Source organism: Podarcis liolepis (assembly GCF_965112155.1).
Source record: "Podarcis liolepis genome assembly, chromosome: Z".
NCBI lineage: Eukaryota > Metazoa > Chordata > Lepidosauria > Squamata > Lacertidae > Podarcis > Podarcis liolepis.
This window is the reverse complement of record NC_139570.1, coordinates 19,971,625-19,989,342: the sequence shown is the minus strand read 5'-3', so window position 1 is coordinate 19,989,342 and position 17,718 is coordinate 19,971,625. Positions and strand designations below refer to the sequence as shown.

The window sequence follows — 17,718 nt, the reverse complement described above, 5'->3', positions numbered from 1 at the left end:
GGAGATGATTCTCATACCAGAATTTCTCCACATTAGGCAGTGGGTTAAACAAGGCAACTGATGTAGTGTAGTCCTCAGAGTGCAGGACTAAAGCCAGAGTCCAAGTTCAAATCTGTGATCGTATTAGACCAGTCACCCTATCTTGACCTGATCTGACCGTCCACACAGGGCTGTTGTTATAAGGGTTAAAAGAAGGAAGTGCTAGTCTGAGGCAGTGAAATGGGATTTTTTTTAAAAAAGTAGCCAATACTATTTCAATATTGAGACTGGCCCTCGTGACCAGGGTGGAACTCAAACTCTAAAACAAGCACCCCCGCAGATAATAAGACACACCAAGCAGGTTGCTTCACAGCGCATCGTTCAGTGTTAAGCGCCCAGATCACAGGAAGCCACAGTTGTCTACACTGACTGGCAGTGGCTCCGTAGGGTTTCAGACATGGAATATCTCCCAGCCCTACAGGGAGATGTTGGGGGTTGATTCCAGGGCCTTGTGCCTGCAGAAGAGATGCCCAGCCAGGTAGTTACGGCTCTTTCCTAACCAGTCCAAGTTTACTGACACTGTCTCCCCGGGTTTCAAACCTAGAGTCTCTTGCAACCCAGCTTGAGGTACCTAAGAGCTTTTGCATGCAAAGCAGATGCCATATCTCTAAAGCAAACTTACATCAGAAATCTGAGGCATTCTGGAGCCTGCTGTGTGTGTATGAGTGTGCGTGCATCTTTTGATAAATATACAATAATTTTCTAAGTATTCCTGTTTTTTCTGTGAATTCAAGTAAAACGCTAATTAAAAAGACCCCTTAACCAGATAGGCTGGGCCCATCCTTTGAAATAACTAGGCAGGCCAGACCAAAATCGCTCCCACCCTTCCTATCCCTGTTGAAACCGAATTAAGTTTTCAACAAAACCGGAATCGATCCATAATATTTTCTCAGATAAATAGCCTGCAAGCTTATCTACTCAAAACAACTACAGAAGCTCAGGCACAACCTGGCCCGCTAACCAACCAACCACCCGCCTCCACGAGAACTCTTATAGAGATCGGTGACTGTTTTCCGTTGACTGCTTCTCATTAGGAGAGTCTTAATGGAAAGCATTTCAGCTTCAGAAGAGTTTATTTACAACTCAATGGGTAGACTGTAATGAAATATTTCGTTGATTTTTCTGCGTCTCCCAGCTACTCCTTCCCTGCCGCGCAGTAATTGTGGGAAGTCCCAAGCCACCGGTTCAGGAGAAAATAGAAGGTAATAACTGCATGCACTCTTTGCCCCCCCCCCAAAGAAGGAGCCCCCCAGACTTTAGGGGAAGCAGCCAGAAAGACTAAAATCAGCCGCAACTCCCCTGCTCCCTCCCGCTATTTAGACTATTTATTTATCCAATCCTTGGGCTCGGAGTTGGACATCCATAGTACTTCTAGTAAAATCAAAAACTAAAATATTCTACACTACGAAGAGGAAGGGGAGGGGAAGAGCAACGCCAGAGGTTTGTAAGCTACGAAGGTTCCAAAGGAGTTTTTTCAAAAGGAAGTAATTACTGCGCAGCAACAAGGAAGACAAGTTGATTGTGGAGGGAAACTACCTCTTGGTTGCACTGGGTATAGCTATTTCCTTTCAACAGCATTTTGCGCTATGCGTTCTGCTTTGTAACATTTTTAAAAATCGAGGCGAATAGTTCCCCGACCCAAGTCATATAGAATAAAGAACCTTTGTTTGTAAACAGGGGGCGGGCGGCGGCAGTGACCTGAGTTGTGCTTAGATCCCGGGACTCACATTCCTTTCCTGCCCAGATCATCCAAAACCGTGGAGCGGGGTGAGGTAAAACGTGCGTGTTTTATTTGAACTTGTGTAGCATACACGGACACATCATTTCATTCGTCACGCACTCACACAAACGAATAATACAATCTTTCTATTTTCTTTCCTTAAAAAACAGTGACATGGAGACCATTTTGCTATTACATAGGCAAAGCGAAACGAAATAAAAATATTTTTTTGTTTTTGTTTTAGAAAGTGCCAAGTTAAATCTTTGCAGAGGAAGAAGTTGTTTGCTAATAATTAATTTTGTTAACCACCGTGTTTGGTTTTTAAAAGAAGACATATAAATCAGAATATTTTACCTTCCTCACACCCCGCAGAAAACAAAACAATCTTTTGGATAGTTACATTCTAGAAACAAAAATGAGAGGGGGGGTCCAGGTGGGGGCGACAAAAAGCGTGACTTGTTGTATAATAACAAACTCAAAACATCGAAGCAAAGGGGAAGCCTGGAGTCACAATATCTGCACACTTCCCTGGGAGTAAGTCCCATTGAACTCAATACGATTTACTTCTAAGTAGAGATGCGTAGGATTGCGCTGTGCGTTAGAAACCAAGGAGCTCCTTCTGCCCTTGCGACATTCATATCCACCCCCCAGCGCAATTCCACAGGTTTGAAGAGTAATAAAGGCGATATTTAATGATTTGATTGTCAAAGCGCTGTTGTTGTTGTTGGTTGTACAGTGAAATTATACAGGATTAAATAGTTCAAGTGAAGTCAAATCAAAATTTTAAATCAAGCTCTCTCCACCATCACCCGGTTTTCCAAATCAGCCAGACAGGTTCCTTTGATATTTGCTCTTCTTTTCTCTCCCTCCCCCCTTTTAATTATTATTTTTTTAAAGGATGAGGTAGGAACAGAAGATTTATTGCAAAGAATGCGGTTGGATTTTGCTGTGGGGCAAGGAGAGGATCGGAAGGCTGAAGCATGCGAGGCGAAGCCGGGTCTGGGATGGGGTGAAGAGTGCCGGAGAGGTAAGCCAATGGGAGCAAGGATAGTAGTAATAATAATTAAAAAATCTCATCGAACAGAAGCCAGCAAAAAGTGTTAAAAAACAAACAAACTTTTGGAACTCGGGAGGAAAGAGGGAGTGTTTGTTTGCTTTCGGTTTCAAGCTTCCTTCCTTTCCCCCCTCCATATCTCGTTTGCTTGAAAATACAGGGATGGAAATGGGATGGAAATATGAAGTCCCTTTTTTCATTTAAAAAAAGAAAAGAAAAAGTAAACCCACGAAAAAGACTCAACTTTTTCACTCACCAGGAATATGGTACAGTAGCATAGGGGTTTCCCCCCTCACTCCTGCATATATCTATTGAAGTATTTGCATTGTTCTTTTACTTAGTAAACAAAGAGTCTTTATTCTCTCTTTTCTCTTTCTCTTTCTCTTTCTCTCTCTCTCGGATGGGGCTGGTTGAGTTGTGTCTGCCTTTCGTTACCCCTCGGCCAAGGGAGTTCCAGTAAGTCCAACACAGGGTGCGCTATAGAGCTCCCCATGCTCGTGGGAGATGTTTTCACCCCTTTTAATTTTAGATTCATCATTGTCCCTCCGTTTTAGGCGTCCTTTTTGCCTTCTATCCCCCTCCGCTCTTCCTTCCCTTTCCCCATCCTCTCTCCTCAATAAGCGGCGGAGAATTTCATGCGCTTCTGCTTCTGCCTTTGATTGCAAAACCAGACCCTCACCACGTTCTTCTTCAGGTCCAGCTTCTCGGCGATGGCGGCGATCTTCTCCGACGAAGGCCGTGGCTGGACGGCGAAGTAGGCCTCCAGCGAGCGCTTCTCCGGCGCCGCGATGGAGGTGCGCTTGCGCTTCTTGTCTCCCGTCGAGTACACCTCGGGCTTGGCCATCTTCTCACGCTGGGCCCGCTCCGCCTCCTCCAGCCAGGCTTCCAGGATGGGCTTGAGGGCCACCATGTTGTTGTGCGAGAGGGTGAGCGACTCGAAGCGGCAGATGGTGCTCTGGCTGAGGCACCCGACGCCGGGGATCTTGAGGTTGGCCAACGCGGAGCCCACGTCGGCCTGCGTCACGCCCAGCTTGATGCGCCGCTGCTTGAAGCGCTCGGCAAAGGACTCCAGCTCCCGCGGGTCCGTCTCTGTCTCCGGGCCGGCCAAGACAGTGTGCGATGCCAGGCCGTGGGGCGGGTGGTGGCCCATGCCCATGGGCGGCTGGCCGTGCGCTGGGTGGCCCATGGCATTGAGGGCCGGCAGGTGGGCATGCGGGTGGGGGTGCGCGGGCGCTGCCCCCACGTCCGGTAGCGGCAGGGCTGAGTTGAGGTGCTCCAGCAGCTCGCCATCCAGGCCCTGAGCAGGCTGGTGATGATGGTGGTGATGGTGAGCGTGGTGCGAGTGGCCGCTCAGCACCGACGGGTGGTGCAGGTGCACCGACGACGAGGTGGGCGTGCAGGAGACCGAGACGCTGCTCATGGTGTGGTAAGTGGCGTCCGGCTTGAAGGGGTGGCTCTTCTGCGAGACAATGTCCACCGCCGCCAGGGCCTCGGCCCCGCGCAGCAAAGTCTCGTCCAGGCCGGCGAAGAAGTTACTTTGCAGCTGCGAGGGGGTGGGGAGAGAGATGGACAGAGCTCAGAGAGAGGCACGCAACCAGAGAAGGAAAGCAGGCACCTATCCACCACCTCCGACCCTAGCTGGGTCGCCTTGCTGCTGGGATATATCAAATGAACCTTTCCTGCCCCCCCTTCTTTCCCGAAAGTATACCGTTTCCTACCTCCACGTGTCTCCCCTCCTCATTTGTGCCACGCAACTTTTGAGAGGAGGACTGGGCTTGGGTAAACAGGAAGGGCCGGGACAGTGCCGTCGGATCCCCGCAGAGCCGTCTTCTTCCTCTTTCCAGACTTTGCCCGAGTTATCTTTCGGGCTCACCCATCACCCCAAATGTCCCGCGCCCCTCTCTTCCCTCTTCCTGCACCCCCGACTTGGAAATTTGATCTGCACCCTCGTAGAGGCTCCCGTCTAGGGGATCGGAGAGAACCAGTCCAACTGAATGGGTCACAGGGGTGGAGAAAGGAAGCAAGGAATCCAGGTACCGACATCCTTTCACAGAAATACTAGCTCCCACCACCACTTTCCTCTCTCCCCCACCTCCATCCCCTTTCCGTAGAACCCGTTCCTTACCTGCGGGGCAGGCAAACAAGCCCTCCGGATGGCCTCGGAGCTGGAGTGGAGGTGGGTGTACTTGGGCTCGTGCAGGATGGGGTGCATGCTGAACGCCTGTTTGCTGTTCATGGACATCATGGTGGTGATTATGGTGGCGGCGGCGTTGGCGAGGAGCAGGAGGAGACCAGCAGGTGACCGCGCCAGCCCGGCTCCCCTTATTGTCTCTGCCGGCGCTCTTGCACTATCAATGACATTATAGAGCCGCCCAGACCACACCCTTCCAGCGGGCCGCCCTCCCATTGGCTGCGGCGGCAGGACTCCGCCCCGCCCACTTCCGAGATCTCCGAGCCTGAAAGGGATTTTATTTGGTTTAGCAGGAGAAGCGCTCACGCTCCTTGCTCGCCCTTTTGCCGCCAGAGCTCCCGGAGGCGGCTTGTCAAAGAAGAAAGAGGGCCAGGGTGCTTCGCTATCATCATCATCATCATCATCATCATCATCATTGTTATTATTGTTATCATTATTTATTTATCATCATAATCATCATTATTGTTTATTATTAGTATTACATTAAAAACATTTTTTTAAACTGTCACCTGTCCTGGAAATGAGTTATATCCACTGGCTGTGGCTGCCTGCCTTTGGGGAGTGACCTCCTGCTCATTCTGTTAAAGGGGGGGGGGCCGGAGAAGTCTTGCACTGACGACCACTGTTCTAGCCCCATCTGAATTAAACCTCACGTGCAGCAAGCAGCAGAGTTAAGGAAGCAGAAAAAAAATATCAGCGTCAGGACATAAGGGGAGAGAAATACAAGGATAAGCAGTTCCGACCGGCGGGAGGGGAAGTCTTCGAAGCCCCCCCCTCCAAAGCAATGTATCTGGAAGTTGTGCTTTTGAATTGCCTCTGCCAGTAAAAATGAGGTCTTGATTTCTGTCCTTGATCTCCTTGCTTCTTTACCTTATTATAGATAAGTACCTGTGTTAGGACCAACCAAAATGTCTCAAGAATGTATTTCCCCTGTTGTGGCTTTTGGATTTCCACTCCTGACATAGGCTAACATGGGAGTCTTCAATTTTAATGTGCTTGCTGCTAGCCTGCTTCTCCTTACTCTCTGTTTCAGTGTCTCTCCACTGATGGAGAAAAATGGAGTGACGGCGTGCTGCCAAAGAGCAGATGATAAACTTTGGCTGTCTTCACATTACCATTTACTCTGGCTCCAGTGCACTCCCCCCCACCCAATGGTTTTTGAATCTGTGTACACACGTCACACAGAACTATCCTGTAGTTTCTTGAGCAATGCTGCTCTTCAGTGTGCTTTCCCCCGAACCACCTTTTCAGTCCAAAAGGAAAACCACCACATTTCACCACATTTACTTCTCAGTGAAGCTAAGGCATTTGAGACAGCAATTGCATATATGCAGCTGACATTATATGCACTGATGACAGCTTTATGAATACGAGTTGGGAGGGGTTGTAGAGGTGCAGAGACCAAACAGGTAGTGCACACTGGGATAATATCACCCCCCCCAGCTTGTACCACAGTATGCAAATGTGACTTGAGACACAGTGACCTTAGAATCTATTCCATGGGGAGGCAACCTAAGGCCCAGGGGCCGGATCTGGCCCAATTGCCTTTTAAATCCGGCCTGCGGACAGTCCAGGAATCAGTGTGTTTTTACATGAATATAATATGTCCTTTTATTTAAAATGCATCTCTGGGTTATTTGTGGGGCATAGGCATTCGTTCATTTTCCCCCTCCAAAATATAGTTCGGCCCCCCACAAGGTCTGAGGGACAGCGGACCAGCCCCCTGCTGAAAAACGTTTGCTGACCCCTGATCTATTCTGACTCTCTTCGCAATGGCTCATCAGAGTATTAGTAGTCAGAGCATTGGTAAGAGGTTTTTTCCACATCACCTGCTAATTTCTATCTACAGGTGTCAGGGACTGAGCTAGAGACCTTAAGCATGCACAACATGGGCTTAACCACTGAGCTTCAGTCTGTCCCCTGGTAAATAGGAGACATTTTGTAATCACATAGAATCCTAGAATTGTATAGTTGGAAGGGATCCTGAGGGTCATTTACTCCAACCAGTTGCAATGCATGAATCTCAACTAAAGTATCAATGGCAAATGAGCATCCAACCTCTGCTTAAAAACCTCCAAGGAAGGAGAGTCCACCACCTTCCCAGCTCTTGCCATCAGAGAGTTGTTTCTGATGTTTGGTTGGAATCTCCTTTCTTGTAACTTCAATCCATTGGTTTGAGTCCTACCCTCCGGAGCAGGAAAAAGCAAGCTTGTTCCACCTTCCCATGGGACAGCCCTTTAGATATCTGAATATGGCTATTATATCTGTTCTCAGTCTCCTCTTTCCCAGGCTAAACACACCCAGCTTCCTCAAGCATTCCTCAAAAGGCTTGATTTCCAGATCCTTGAACATCTTGGTTGCCCTCCTCTGCACACATTCCAGCTTGTCAAAATCCTTCTTAAATTGTTGTACCCAGAACTGGACACAGTATTCCAGGTGTGATCTGACCGAGGGAGAATAGAGTGGGACTATTATTTCCCTTGATTAGGACATTATACTTCTTTTGGTGCAGCCTAGAATAGCATTACCTTTTCTTTTCTTTTCTTTTCTTTTTTGCTGCTGCATCAGACAGTTGACTCATGTTAAACTTGTGGTCTACTAAGACTCCTAGATCCTTTTCTCATGTACTACTGGCAAGCCAGGAGGAGCCCCACTGGTCACTTTTTCCCAGGATGTTTAGGAACCATTACTGAGCACTCTTTGGGTTTGTCAGTCAACCAGCTACAAATCAACCTAAGAGTAACCTCATCCACTCTACATTTTACCAGCTTTCATACAAGAATATCATGGGGGACTTTGTCAAAGGCTTAACTGAAATCAAGATACACAATGTGCACAGCATTCCCCTGATCCACCAAGCTTGTAACTGTATCAGAAAAGAAAAGAAAAGAAGGTGCCATCTAGGGGGACGGAGGGTGAGGCCCCCCCAAAAAAAATTCAAGGAGGGGGCTGAGCCCCATCAAAATTCCCCATCAAATTAGCTTCTGCTAATTAAATGTGTTGTCATGACTCCCATTCCAAGTATCCTGACTGAGGCATGTATGAGTCAGAAAGTTAGCTTTATTCAAGGCATGCAACAGTACAGGCCAGGCTTGACATAGGTACAGATTGCCATGGACAGGATTATGTGGGAATGTTCAGGGTGGCAGGAGAGGATATATTGTTTATTAATATCCTTCCTAACTTGCACTAGCAAGTTCCTTTACTTAGCAGAGTTTACATTCTCTTATACACAGCAGAAAACTAGTCGCAAACTCGTGTGAGTTTCTTAAGACAATACACAATTCAATCTGGTTTATCCAGACTGAAATGTGTTCTAATATTTTCCTGGTTGGACCCCTTGAATCCCTCCTAAAAGAATAAAGACACCAAGGTCTTATTCATAAGCAATAAAAAGAAAGTTTACTCACGATCAGGCAGAGCACAGTGTGATCCCTGAAGGCAGGTGTTAGGCTTAAAGTTACAAACTTATACTAATTGGTTTATCCCATAAGGGAGATTACCTGGGGCAGCCAGCAGTTCATAGTTCATTCCAGGAAGTTCGCAGGGATGAAAGGAAGATGGGAAAGAGAGAGAGTGGCAGCATGCCTTGTCCTTTTACCAGGTCTGGAAAGGCCATGCCCACCCACTAGTCACATACAAGGAAGGATGCTCCAGGCCAGGAGGAACAGAAAGTTTCAACTGGCTGGACCAAACATTCCCTTGCATGTTCACTCAAGGAAAACAAGGAATGTTGTACTTGACTGCTCTCAGTGGATTATATCCCACAGATTAGAGAATTCATGAGTGGCATCAGGAGTCCAAGATTTGATGCAAGTGACAAAGATATCTCAACAGATGGATTTGCCCCTCCTACCATCATTTAAAGGCAAGACACGGCATGCTTGCACCTTCCAGGATTGGCTGCAAGCTTCCAAACTGTGAATGATTGACGTTTTCATAGAGGGGGTAATCTGATACTCCAAAGCATTACATCATGGCTCTCAGGAGTGGGACTTCCTGTGTTGTCATCTGTCATGGGGTGGGACACACATCACCTGCCAAATCCTAAAAGGGAAGGAGCTTAAGAATTTGATGAGATGCATTTTACCTATGCTATTCATGTGACTTTCTCTCGCTAAGAGATTGCTGTACTTAAAGGTTTGCTGCACTTCAAGGTGCATGCTTCGCTGGAGGCATGGACAACAGAAGAAGTGGTGCCTAGTCCTAGGTGACGGGACTGAGATCAGCCACCCCGGCTCCTTCCTCTGCTGACTAGTCTCTCATCCTTGCAGGCTGGTGCCCTTTCTCATTGCTAAGGGCCCCCTCAATTTTATCGATGGAGGTTGACGGGGAGCCGGCAGGACTGCTTTCGCTCCCCGGTTCCTAAAGACAAACAAACAGGGCCCCTATCCTCTCTCGGGCCACTCCACACACATAGTATCATCTGCATCCTTCTGCTCCTGCTCTTCGCCTGAGAGCAATTGCTACCCCAGTGCTGAGTCAACTATGGCTCACAACAGCTATGGTGCTCATCTTGAAAGCACTCAATGTTTTGGGACCCAAATACAATTAGAAGCTCCTCGCCCTAGATCAGTCTGCCTGTGTAGTAGAATTAACAGAGGAGGATTTTAATCATGTTCTACCATTATGAGGGGTTCATTCAATTGTGATGAAGTTTGTGTAATGCCCTCCATCTAGACAGGAGCAGTCCTACCGTTAGGGAGAGTGAGGCAGCCACTTCAGGCATGAGATTTACCAATGAGATTTTGATGGTATGGTGGGGTAGAATGTCGACCCCAGAGGAAATTTGTGTCTGTGGCAATGTCAGAAGGACTATCCTGTAGGTCTACTTATGTGTGAAATGCACAATAAAAAGGGTGCTGGGAGGAACGGTTCATGCCTGACAGAATTTGATTAAGGCTAATTTCATGTGAGTGAGGAGAGTCCAGAGGGAAAGGAGAAGAGGGGAGCCAAAACAGATGCAGCAATGAATGGAGGATGGTGGTGGGGTGGAGGATCTTCTGCCTGTGGTCAGGGCAGATGTGTGGCAAGGGTGCTCTCTTTATTTTGCCTGCCAGCCCACTGGGTAGGGATGAAGAGAGCAAGATAATGGGGTGCCAGAGGGAGAAATAAGGTGGTTCCTCCCATTATTTGTTCTGGCCCTGCCCACTGCCGACATGTGACCCCTGATAAATTGCCATTGAGGGAATGGGCTCTTAGATAAGGGTGGAAAGTCTCCTTCCTTTGCTGTAACCACTAGACAACAGTGAGGAGGAGGCCCATGGTTGAGGCTGTGTATCACTGCAATCATGGCTTGGGGTGGCAAGGGAAGTTTGTAACCTAGCTGATCTAGTTAACTTGGAAGAAGGGCTGAGGCCTAACAAGCAAATCAGCCTAGCCCCAGGGGCAATAAACCACAAGGCGCTGATTATGAGCATACCCATAGATGCTAGGGAGATTAATCAGGTCTGTAAAAACCTTTATTAAAAAAACAAAACCTGACCCACTTTGTACTAAAGGAGAGCTCTTAATTTAAAAAGTGCAATTGCCCACTGAAGGTGCCAGGAGGGAATTCATCGAGGCCAGCTGCCTTTTCCCTCAGCGTTAATCCTGCTTAGGATTTTAAATGGACAACTTGGTGAGTTTCCGGAGCGAACGCGGCTTCTTCCATTAAGAAGCGGGAATCTTTTTAACGGGTCACCCAGGCAGCAAAATGCCCCTCTTGCCGCCTCCTACATTAGGAGGAGGGCTGGCATCCCTACCACTCCAACTCTCGGTAGAGAAGGGAGTGTGAGGGAAAAGAATAAAAGGAAAAGAAATTACAGATGGGGCAAAGTGTGTCTCTACTTTTTAATACTAAATTATTCACCATAAGTAAAATCATGTGTGTCAATTGTGAAAAGAGTCCAATTTGTTTGATTTACATGGCAGGGGGGGTGCCCTCGGGTAGGGGGTGTTTAACTACCTCCTTTAATGCAATTGCCTGTGGCAGCTCACTAAATATTTTATAGGCAGCCTCTGCAAAAAGTGAGGCTGCCTCATCTGATCTGCGCTTGCAGCCCATCCTGTGTATAAAATGGATCTGCTTGGGCAGTCAGAAGAAACCAAACTTATTTTAATTGAGTTAAGCAGCACAATAAAACCACCTAGGCAGTCCAAAATACAAAACAAAAAACCCTACCACTAACAAAGTCCTAACATGTCTGGGGAAAAGCAACAGTTTTCCCCTGGAAAATATATTGACTCCTTGATCCTAATGGTGAACCTAAAGTTTGGAGCTGCAGAGAAATAGAATTTCTATAAGAAGCCTAGAAAAGTTTCAGGGATTCGAATTAAAATATGTTCTGAAGTCTTGGCAATATACAAAATGTTAATACAGTAACATAAATCAATGGTTTAGGTATTGAAAGACATATTAATAACTTAATGGATGTAATTATTTCCCTAAAGTATGGTGTGTGTGTGTGTGTGTGTGTGTGTGTGTGTGTGTGTGTGCTTGTCCAATCCTCCCTAACTCTGGGAAGCAAATAGCCTTATACCTCAAATGCATTGCAGTCTGACTTCCAACTTGTTAGTCTATCAAAGAGCTTTCTTGTTCTTGACTTTCGTCTCAGTCACTTTTCAAGGGATGATAAGCAAAAGCGAAATCAATAGATTTCATAGTAATGAGTAATGCTGCCTTTCCCTGGGGCTTCCCCATATGCATGGGTGTTACACAGATTGTGGGGACACTCAAAATGGGTTTGGCAGGAAGTTCCAGACATGCTCAGATGTCCATATCCTCAGGTCAAGTTATTTATCACCATTTGCCCTGGCAGTGGTGGATGCTGGGAGGTGTCCTTCAGAACAAGCAATTTTTCACAGTACTGTGCACCCACAGCTGGCAAGCATTTGCACTATTGATCTGGGGAGGACAAGCGCAAGCCACCAGTGTCAAAAGCTGTGTCAAAACACAGAGCTATTAATTGAGAGCCTCTGGTTGGCTTTGTAACATTTGGTAGTGCTAGAAAACAATTGGGATGGGTCTCCTTTTAGTCAAGCATTGTACTGAAAAGGGCACTGAACAGGATGCCGAGAAGCCCACAGATCTTAAAGTGGCCACCCTTTAACAAAGGAATTTCAAAGGGGGCTTTAAAGTGGAATAGCTGACTTATATCAGTAAATTCAATTCTACTCATTTGAGTCTGAATAGAGAAAATGGTTTCCTGTCCCATTACATATGTTAATCAACAAAGCATTGCCAAGTTGGTTGTTTTATCACCTCTCACTGCTGTTTAAAGGGTCACTGAGGTGTTGTTGTTGGGGTTGCCACAAGCTGTACTTTTTGCATTTCATTATCTACACCACTTACAATTCCACTTCACCGCCACCATGTGTCTGTGTTTGTGCATGCATTTGGTGCATTATGCATTTGGTGAAATAGACTCTTATATCAGGGGTGGGGAACCTCTTTCATCCCAAGGGCCAGATTCAAATACGACCAGCCTTCTGAGAGTTGCATGCCAAGGTGCAAGTGGGCAGGACAAAAGTGAGTGGCACAGAAAATACTCTGGCTGTGTACACACATTTAAAGCACATTCCTCCCTCAGTCCCACAGAATTATTGGAGCTCCAATTTGTTAAAGGTGCAGGGAATTGCCGTTCTGTGAGGTGCAAATGCCACTTTTCAATATTTGGAACAGGACAGGGGATTGCTTTCAATGCATGGTGTGCATGCAGCAAAAGCAAAATAGAGGAAAAGAAGAAATAAAATTTCCTCCAGTGGAATAAATTAAAAATAATTATAATTAGGAAAAACTGAGAAATAAAGAAACACAATCCCCTCCACTGAACACACACACACACACACACACACACACACACACACACTGTATATATATATAAAACTACAAATATATTCTTCTATCTCTAGTGGGCCTCCTTGCACACATAGGTTTGCCACAAACAATGTGCAGGGGATGGGGAGTGGGATAGGAAAACAGAGAGAGAGATAATTCTTGCATTTTTGTATTGATCCCCCCATACTCCTGCCTTTCTTCAGCACCTTTTGGATTTTGTTGGTGGAGAGAGCAGAGAATATGAGATTCAGGAACACTGAAAACAGGCTTCTCATTACTGGTAAAACTAAGCTGTTATAACCTTGATGACTCTTGAGGCATTTTTTACCCCCAGTTGAGGTTCCATTAGGATGACCCACCAACATCAGTCAATTCACAGTAACCTCCCACTTGCCCACCTTCTTACTTACAACTAGTACAAGGGATGTCCCTGGCTGGCAGCCTCTTCTGCCTTAGTCTCCAGGTGTTGGCTCTTGTAGAACGCAGCAGGGAGGAGGATGGCGACAAAAACTAGAAGAAGCTGGTTCTCCCTGTTGTTGGCTCTGATTCCACCTCTAGTTGCCTTCCCTGTCTCACCAGCCCTCTTGGCCACCAGCCATCACTGACTACCCCTTTTTAAGAGAGGCTCCTTCCCTGCATTCCAGTGCAATTTCTCCACCCCAAGAGAAGTATCTCTCAGTCAACAAACTCTGCTAAAGAACAGTAGATAGCCAGGAGTTCATACAGGAGGAAGCAGAAGGTGACCACCTGACCCTCTGGTTAGAAATGTACAGCTTGCCATGACCTCATGAACATGCTGGCCCCCAGTGAAGAGCTCACCCTTTCTTTCCTCCCTGCTTTTTAACCTTAGGACAAAAACCAGGGCTACAGGTTGTGTCCAAGGGGGAGAGCTTTTAACCATAATCTCAGGTTTCGATGATATGCTGAGGCAAACCTTGGCTTGGCTGCAGTCCTGAACTGGCCTAAAAAGCCAAGGGAGGAACAAAGTATTTGTAATCTCCTCCTTGGGAACCAGTGCATTCATTTTAAACTATGGCATGATGTTCAAAAGCAGCCATTGTCTGCCAGACTCCCTACCCACTTAAGGCTTCCTAATTTAATTTCTAGCTTGTTGATGTACATTTACCTGATGGGGGAAACAAGTAGCATCAGCTGGAAGGGCCGGTAATCATCAGAATGGAAGAAAGGGTGTAATTCTTTCCTCTTCTACTGCAAAAACCCAACATCTGAAGCTGATATTAGTTTAAGGCAGTAGTGGTCTCCAAGCAGCTCTGTCTGGCACCAGAGACTGTTCCTAGTGCATGCCTCCTCCCCAAGATACACCCCTCACCAGCTTTCTTTCTCAGTCTCTCCCAAAGCCTTTGACTGGCTGGAATGTATTCTTGAATTGAGATAATGCTTGCAGCTTGCTGGATGGGACATAGATGTGTGTGGATGCAGGTGTGTAGAAACCTCTGGCTTTGGCATGGGTGGAATGTACTCTACTGTACAAGAGTAAAAGTTTTATCTGTTGCTCTATCCACTTTTCCATCTGTGATCTCTGGAAGATTGCCCACAAGGAATGCAGCCCTTGAGCTGCAAAGGGTTGCAGAGACTTAGACAGGAGCACGTCTGTGGAGGCTTTGGAGAAGGAATCCCCACTTGGAACCTGTCTCCACTGCACTGCACCCTGCAGAGCTTTTGGACCACAGGAAGCCCACATGGCTCCAGGAAACACAAGACTCAGAATGACTCCCTTGTGTACTGGCAGGCGACTACACTGGGGAGATGGCTGTGTTCAAACCTGCACCTGGGAGCAAAGCCCAACTTGCAGTATCCATTGCACAGCCACTGGGGTCTTGCAGCAAAGGGAAGCCAAGGCTAGGCACTCTGGGATTCTTCTGCTGTGTCCCTGGAATCCCCCTTCAGCAATAATTTCAGACCTTCAGAATTCCTAGAAGACATGCAAAGGCTTGAGTGGTAAATATTTAATACAGAGAACACTCCCTTCTCCTCACCTCATGCATATTAATGTTATTAAACCATCTCTTTCAGCAAGCAGCAATTGGCTCCTCTACTTCTGACTCCTGCACTCCCTCCTGTGGGGCAGTAGAGAGGGAGGGCAGAGACCTCAGAGAAAAGACTGGACGAAGCTGTTGAGCACCCATGAAGGATGTTGAGGGGCTTGGCAAAGCCAGGTTGGAGGAGTGAAGTGTGTATTGTAGGGGGGGGTGTGAATTGGAAAATGTTCCTGTTGCAAATCACAGTAATTCAGATGGAGGTAATTTGCATTGGAAGTTTGCATTGGATAAGATGTCTGCCCAGGCAGTGATCTAATCTGGCATGGCATTATCTCACTTACATTTAGTAAGCAAAGCTACAATGAAACCCCATTGATCCCTGCCATTGATACAGTCAGCAGCCTACTCAGGGTTGCAAGCTACATCCCCCCTAGAGAGGCTTTCTATGTTTTAAAGGGTTGTGACCTGGTTTTAAGACATTTATTCCAATGCTTCTGTTGCAGGGAGTCTTCAGAATCTGAGTCAGACGGTAGAGCAAAATTCCCTATCACCACCCTGCCCCCGACATGGCTGCCCCACAGAGCCTGGCTGCCTCCCTGCCTCCCATTGTGCCTGAGCTCCTGCCAGCTCTGCCACTGCCACTGAATCCTTGCCCACACCTTCACTGATGCTGATGCTACAATGCAGCAGTGGCAGTGAGGCACAGTATTAGTGGGCACATCAGTGGTGGCTGCATGGGTGAAGCCATGGTGGGACTGCTGGTGGTGAACTGGGACTGGCAACTGTGTAACTGTTGAGACAGGGAAGGGCAGGGTGGATAATGTTTGAAATTGCTTCACCTCACCTCACTGAAATGCCAGCCTTGGCCCTGTGTTTCTAAGCCTCATTGAATTCCTGTTCAGTTCAACAGAGCTCCACTTGGAGCTGTCCATGGTCCTGCTAATTTGTTTGAACTCCTGTTCCTGTGTTAAATAGTCTGCTTGAACTTTGGCCTGGCCTACAAACTCCACCTGGAACATTCTTGACATTAGAGGCTTAATGTGGTTTAACATGTTCCCTCTTTCCAGGGAACCAAACTACAACTCCTTTGTGGGGGACAGGAGGTGGGCAGGTGTGGAGGACTCCCTGGTCCTGAATGGGGTAACTGTGCCGCTGAAGGACCAGGTGCACAGCCTGGGAGTCATTCTGGACTCATGAATGACGCATGGAGGCGCAGGTCAATTCTGAGTCCAGGGCAGCTGTTTATCAGCTCCATCTGGTACGCAGGCTGAGACCCAACCTGCCCTCGGACTGTCTTGCCAGAGTGGTGCATGCTCTAGTTATCTCTCGCTTGGACTACTGCAATGCGCTCTATGTGAGGCTACCATTGAGGGTGACCCAGAAACTACAACTGATCCAGAATGCGGCAGCTAGACTGGTGACTGTTCTCGAAGCTACCAGCATGAGTTTGACCAAACTGTGGGAGGCAGTGGAAGACAGGACTGCCTGGCGTGCTCTAGTCCATGGGGTCACAAAGAGTCAGACATAACAACTAAACAACAACAGCAGTGTACCTGTCTGTAACGTATCCTGCGTGTATCATTTGGCAGCAATATAAAGGACACCAGCTGCCTTATTTTTAGCATTTTAGATGTTGTACTCATGGTGGCTCCCTGACCATCTTTTTATATGTTCCAGATTGTCCTCTGATGCACTGCTTTCTCCTCATGGTCCAAATTTCCAGTCATCTCTCCAAATTTAAATCAATGCTTCCTCCTTCCCCCGCTTACTTTCTGAGAGGTGATGTCACTGATGACCTGTCTTCTCCTTCCTCTGTAATGGCTGGCGCCTGGGCTATTATATCCCAGCTGCTCAGCTCTGATTGGCTGACAGCCAGTCCCAACCTCATAAACAATGGCTGCGTTGCTGTAAATGGCTGTTCAGGAGGAAGAGGGAAGTGGGAAAAGAGCTAGAGGAAAGGAAAGAGAAGGGGGAGGAGATATTGTTGGAAACAGCTCTTCGACTAAGGCGGGGACTTTACCAGAAGAAGAGGCATGTGAGCTGTCAAATGATTATTGGCACTGATCAGCAAAAGAGCTTTCTTTGCAAAAGTCATATTTGTGCTGTTTAGTGGGTTTTCAAACATTGGAACTAGGTATGAAATATTGCTGATTGTATGCTGAAATTAATTTGCCCCAAGAAATTATCCCAAAGGTTACAATGCCCCAGTTGGTGTTATGTGGGAAGAACTGCAAGGCAGGAGTAGCTGTGCCCTCCTGGTCTAGACACTGTTCTCTGCATTGGCCATGGAGTTGGTTTGGGGTGGAAGTGGGTGCTTACTTTTTGCTCCACTGTGAAAACCAAGACAGCTGGAATATGAGCAGACATCAAGAATTGGGTAAGAGAGCCTGTTCCTTTGTGCAAAAGTGAAAAATGTACAGGTTAGAGGCAATCCCTGCAGAGCCTGTAAACAAATTTATTCAAATGTGTTTGCAAGCCAACTTGTACTATGTTAAAATCCTTTCCAGACATTTTGTTGTCTGCAATAATATTTTCAAAAAAAATAAAGCATCATCAATACACTAAAAATATGGCATTGTTCTGAATGATTATATCTTGCCTCACATTGTCCCCCCAAATCATAGGATTACAAAGTTGGAAAGCACCTTGGAAGTCATTTAGACCAACCCGCAACTCAGTGCAGGAACTTGTAACAAGTACAGCATCCCTGGCAGATGGTTGTTGAGCTTCTGCTTGCATACCTTATGGACCTGGGTGCTTCCTATGCATGAGCAGATGTCTACTGCTAGGTGCCTTTCCCTTGCACCCTTGGAAAGGAGCTGTATTGGTGCCCCTCCCAGGAAAAAAAATAACTTTACCATAATAACCACATTAGAAATTGCTACATTTTACACA

General features: G+C 46.9%; 1 protein-coding gene and 1 long non-coding RNA gene across 2 annotated transcripts in view; both read right to left on the bottom strand.

Annotated features, from left to right (window-relative positions):
- The window catches only part of LOC310698098, a 384,750-nt gene that overhangs the window by 314,002 nt on the left and 53,030 nt on the right, over positions 1-17,718 (bottom strand). The gene's annotated exons all lie outside the window — the stretch shown is intronic.
- On the bottom strand, positions 3,385-17,623 carry LOC310697886 (brain-specific homeobox/POU domain protein 3-like). Its single transcript, XM_083484492.1, has 3 exons — positions 17,565-17,623; positions 4,939-5,269; positions 3,385-4,356 (listed from the first exon to the last, which is right to left on the bottom strand). The coding sequence occupies exons 2-3, from the start codon at positions 5,218-5,220 to the stop codon at positions 3,427-3,429; spliced, it is 1,212 nt and encodes a 403-aa protein (XP_083340618.1). The 5' UTR covers positions 5,221-5,269; positions 17,565-17,623; the 3' UTR covers positions 3,385-3,426.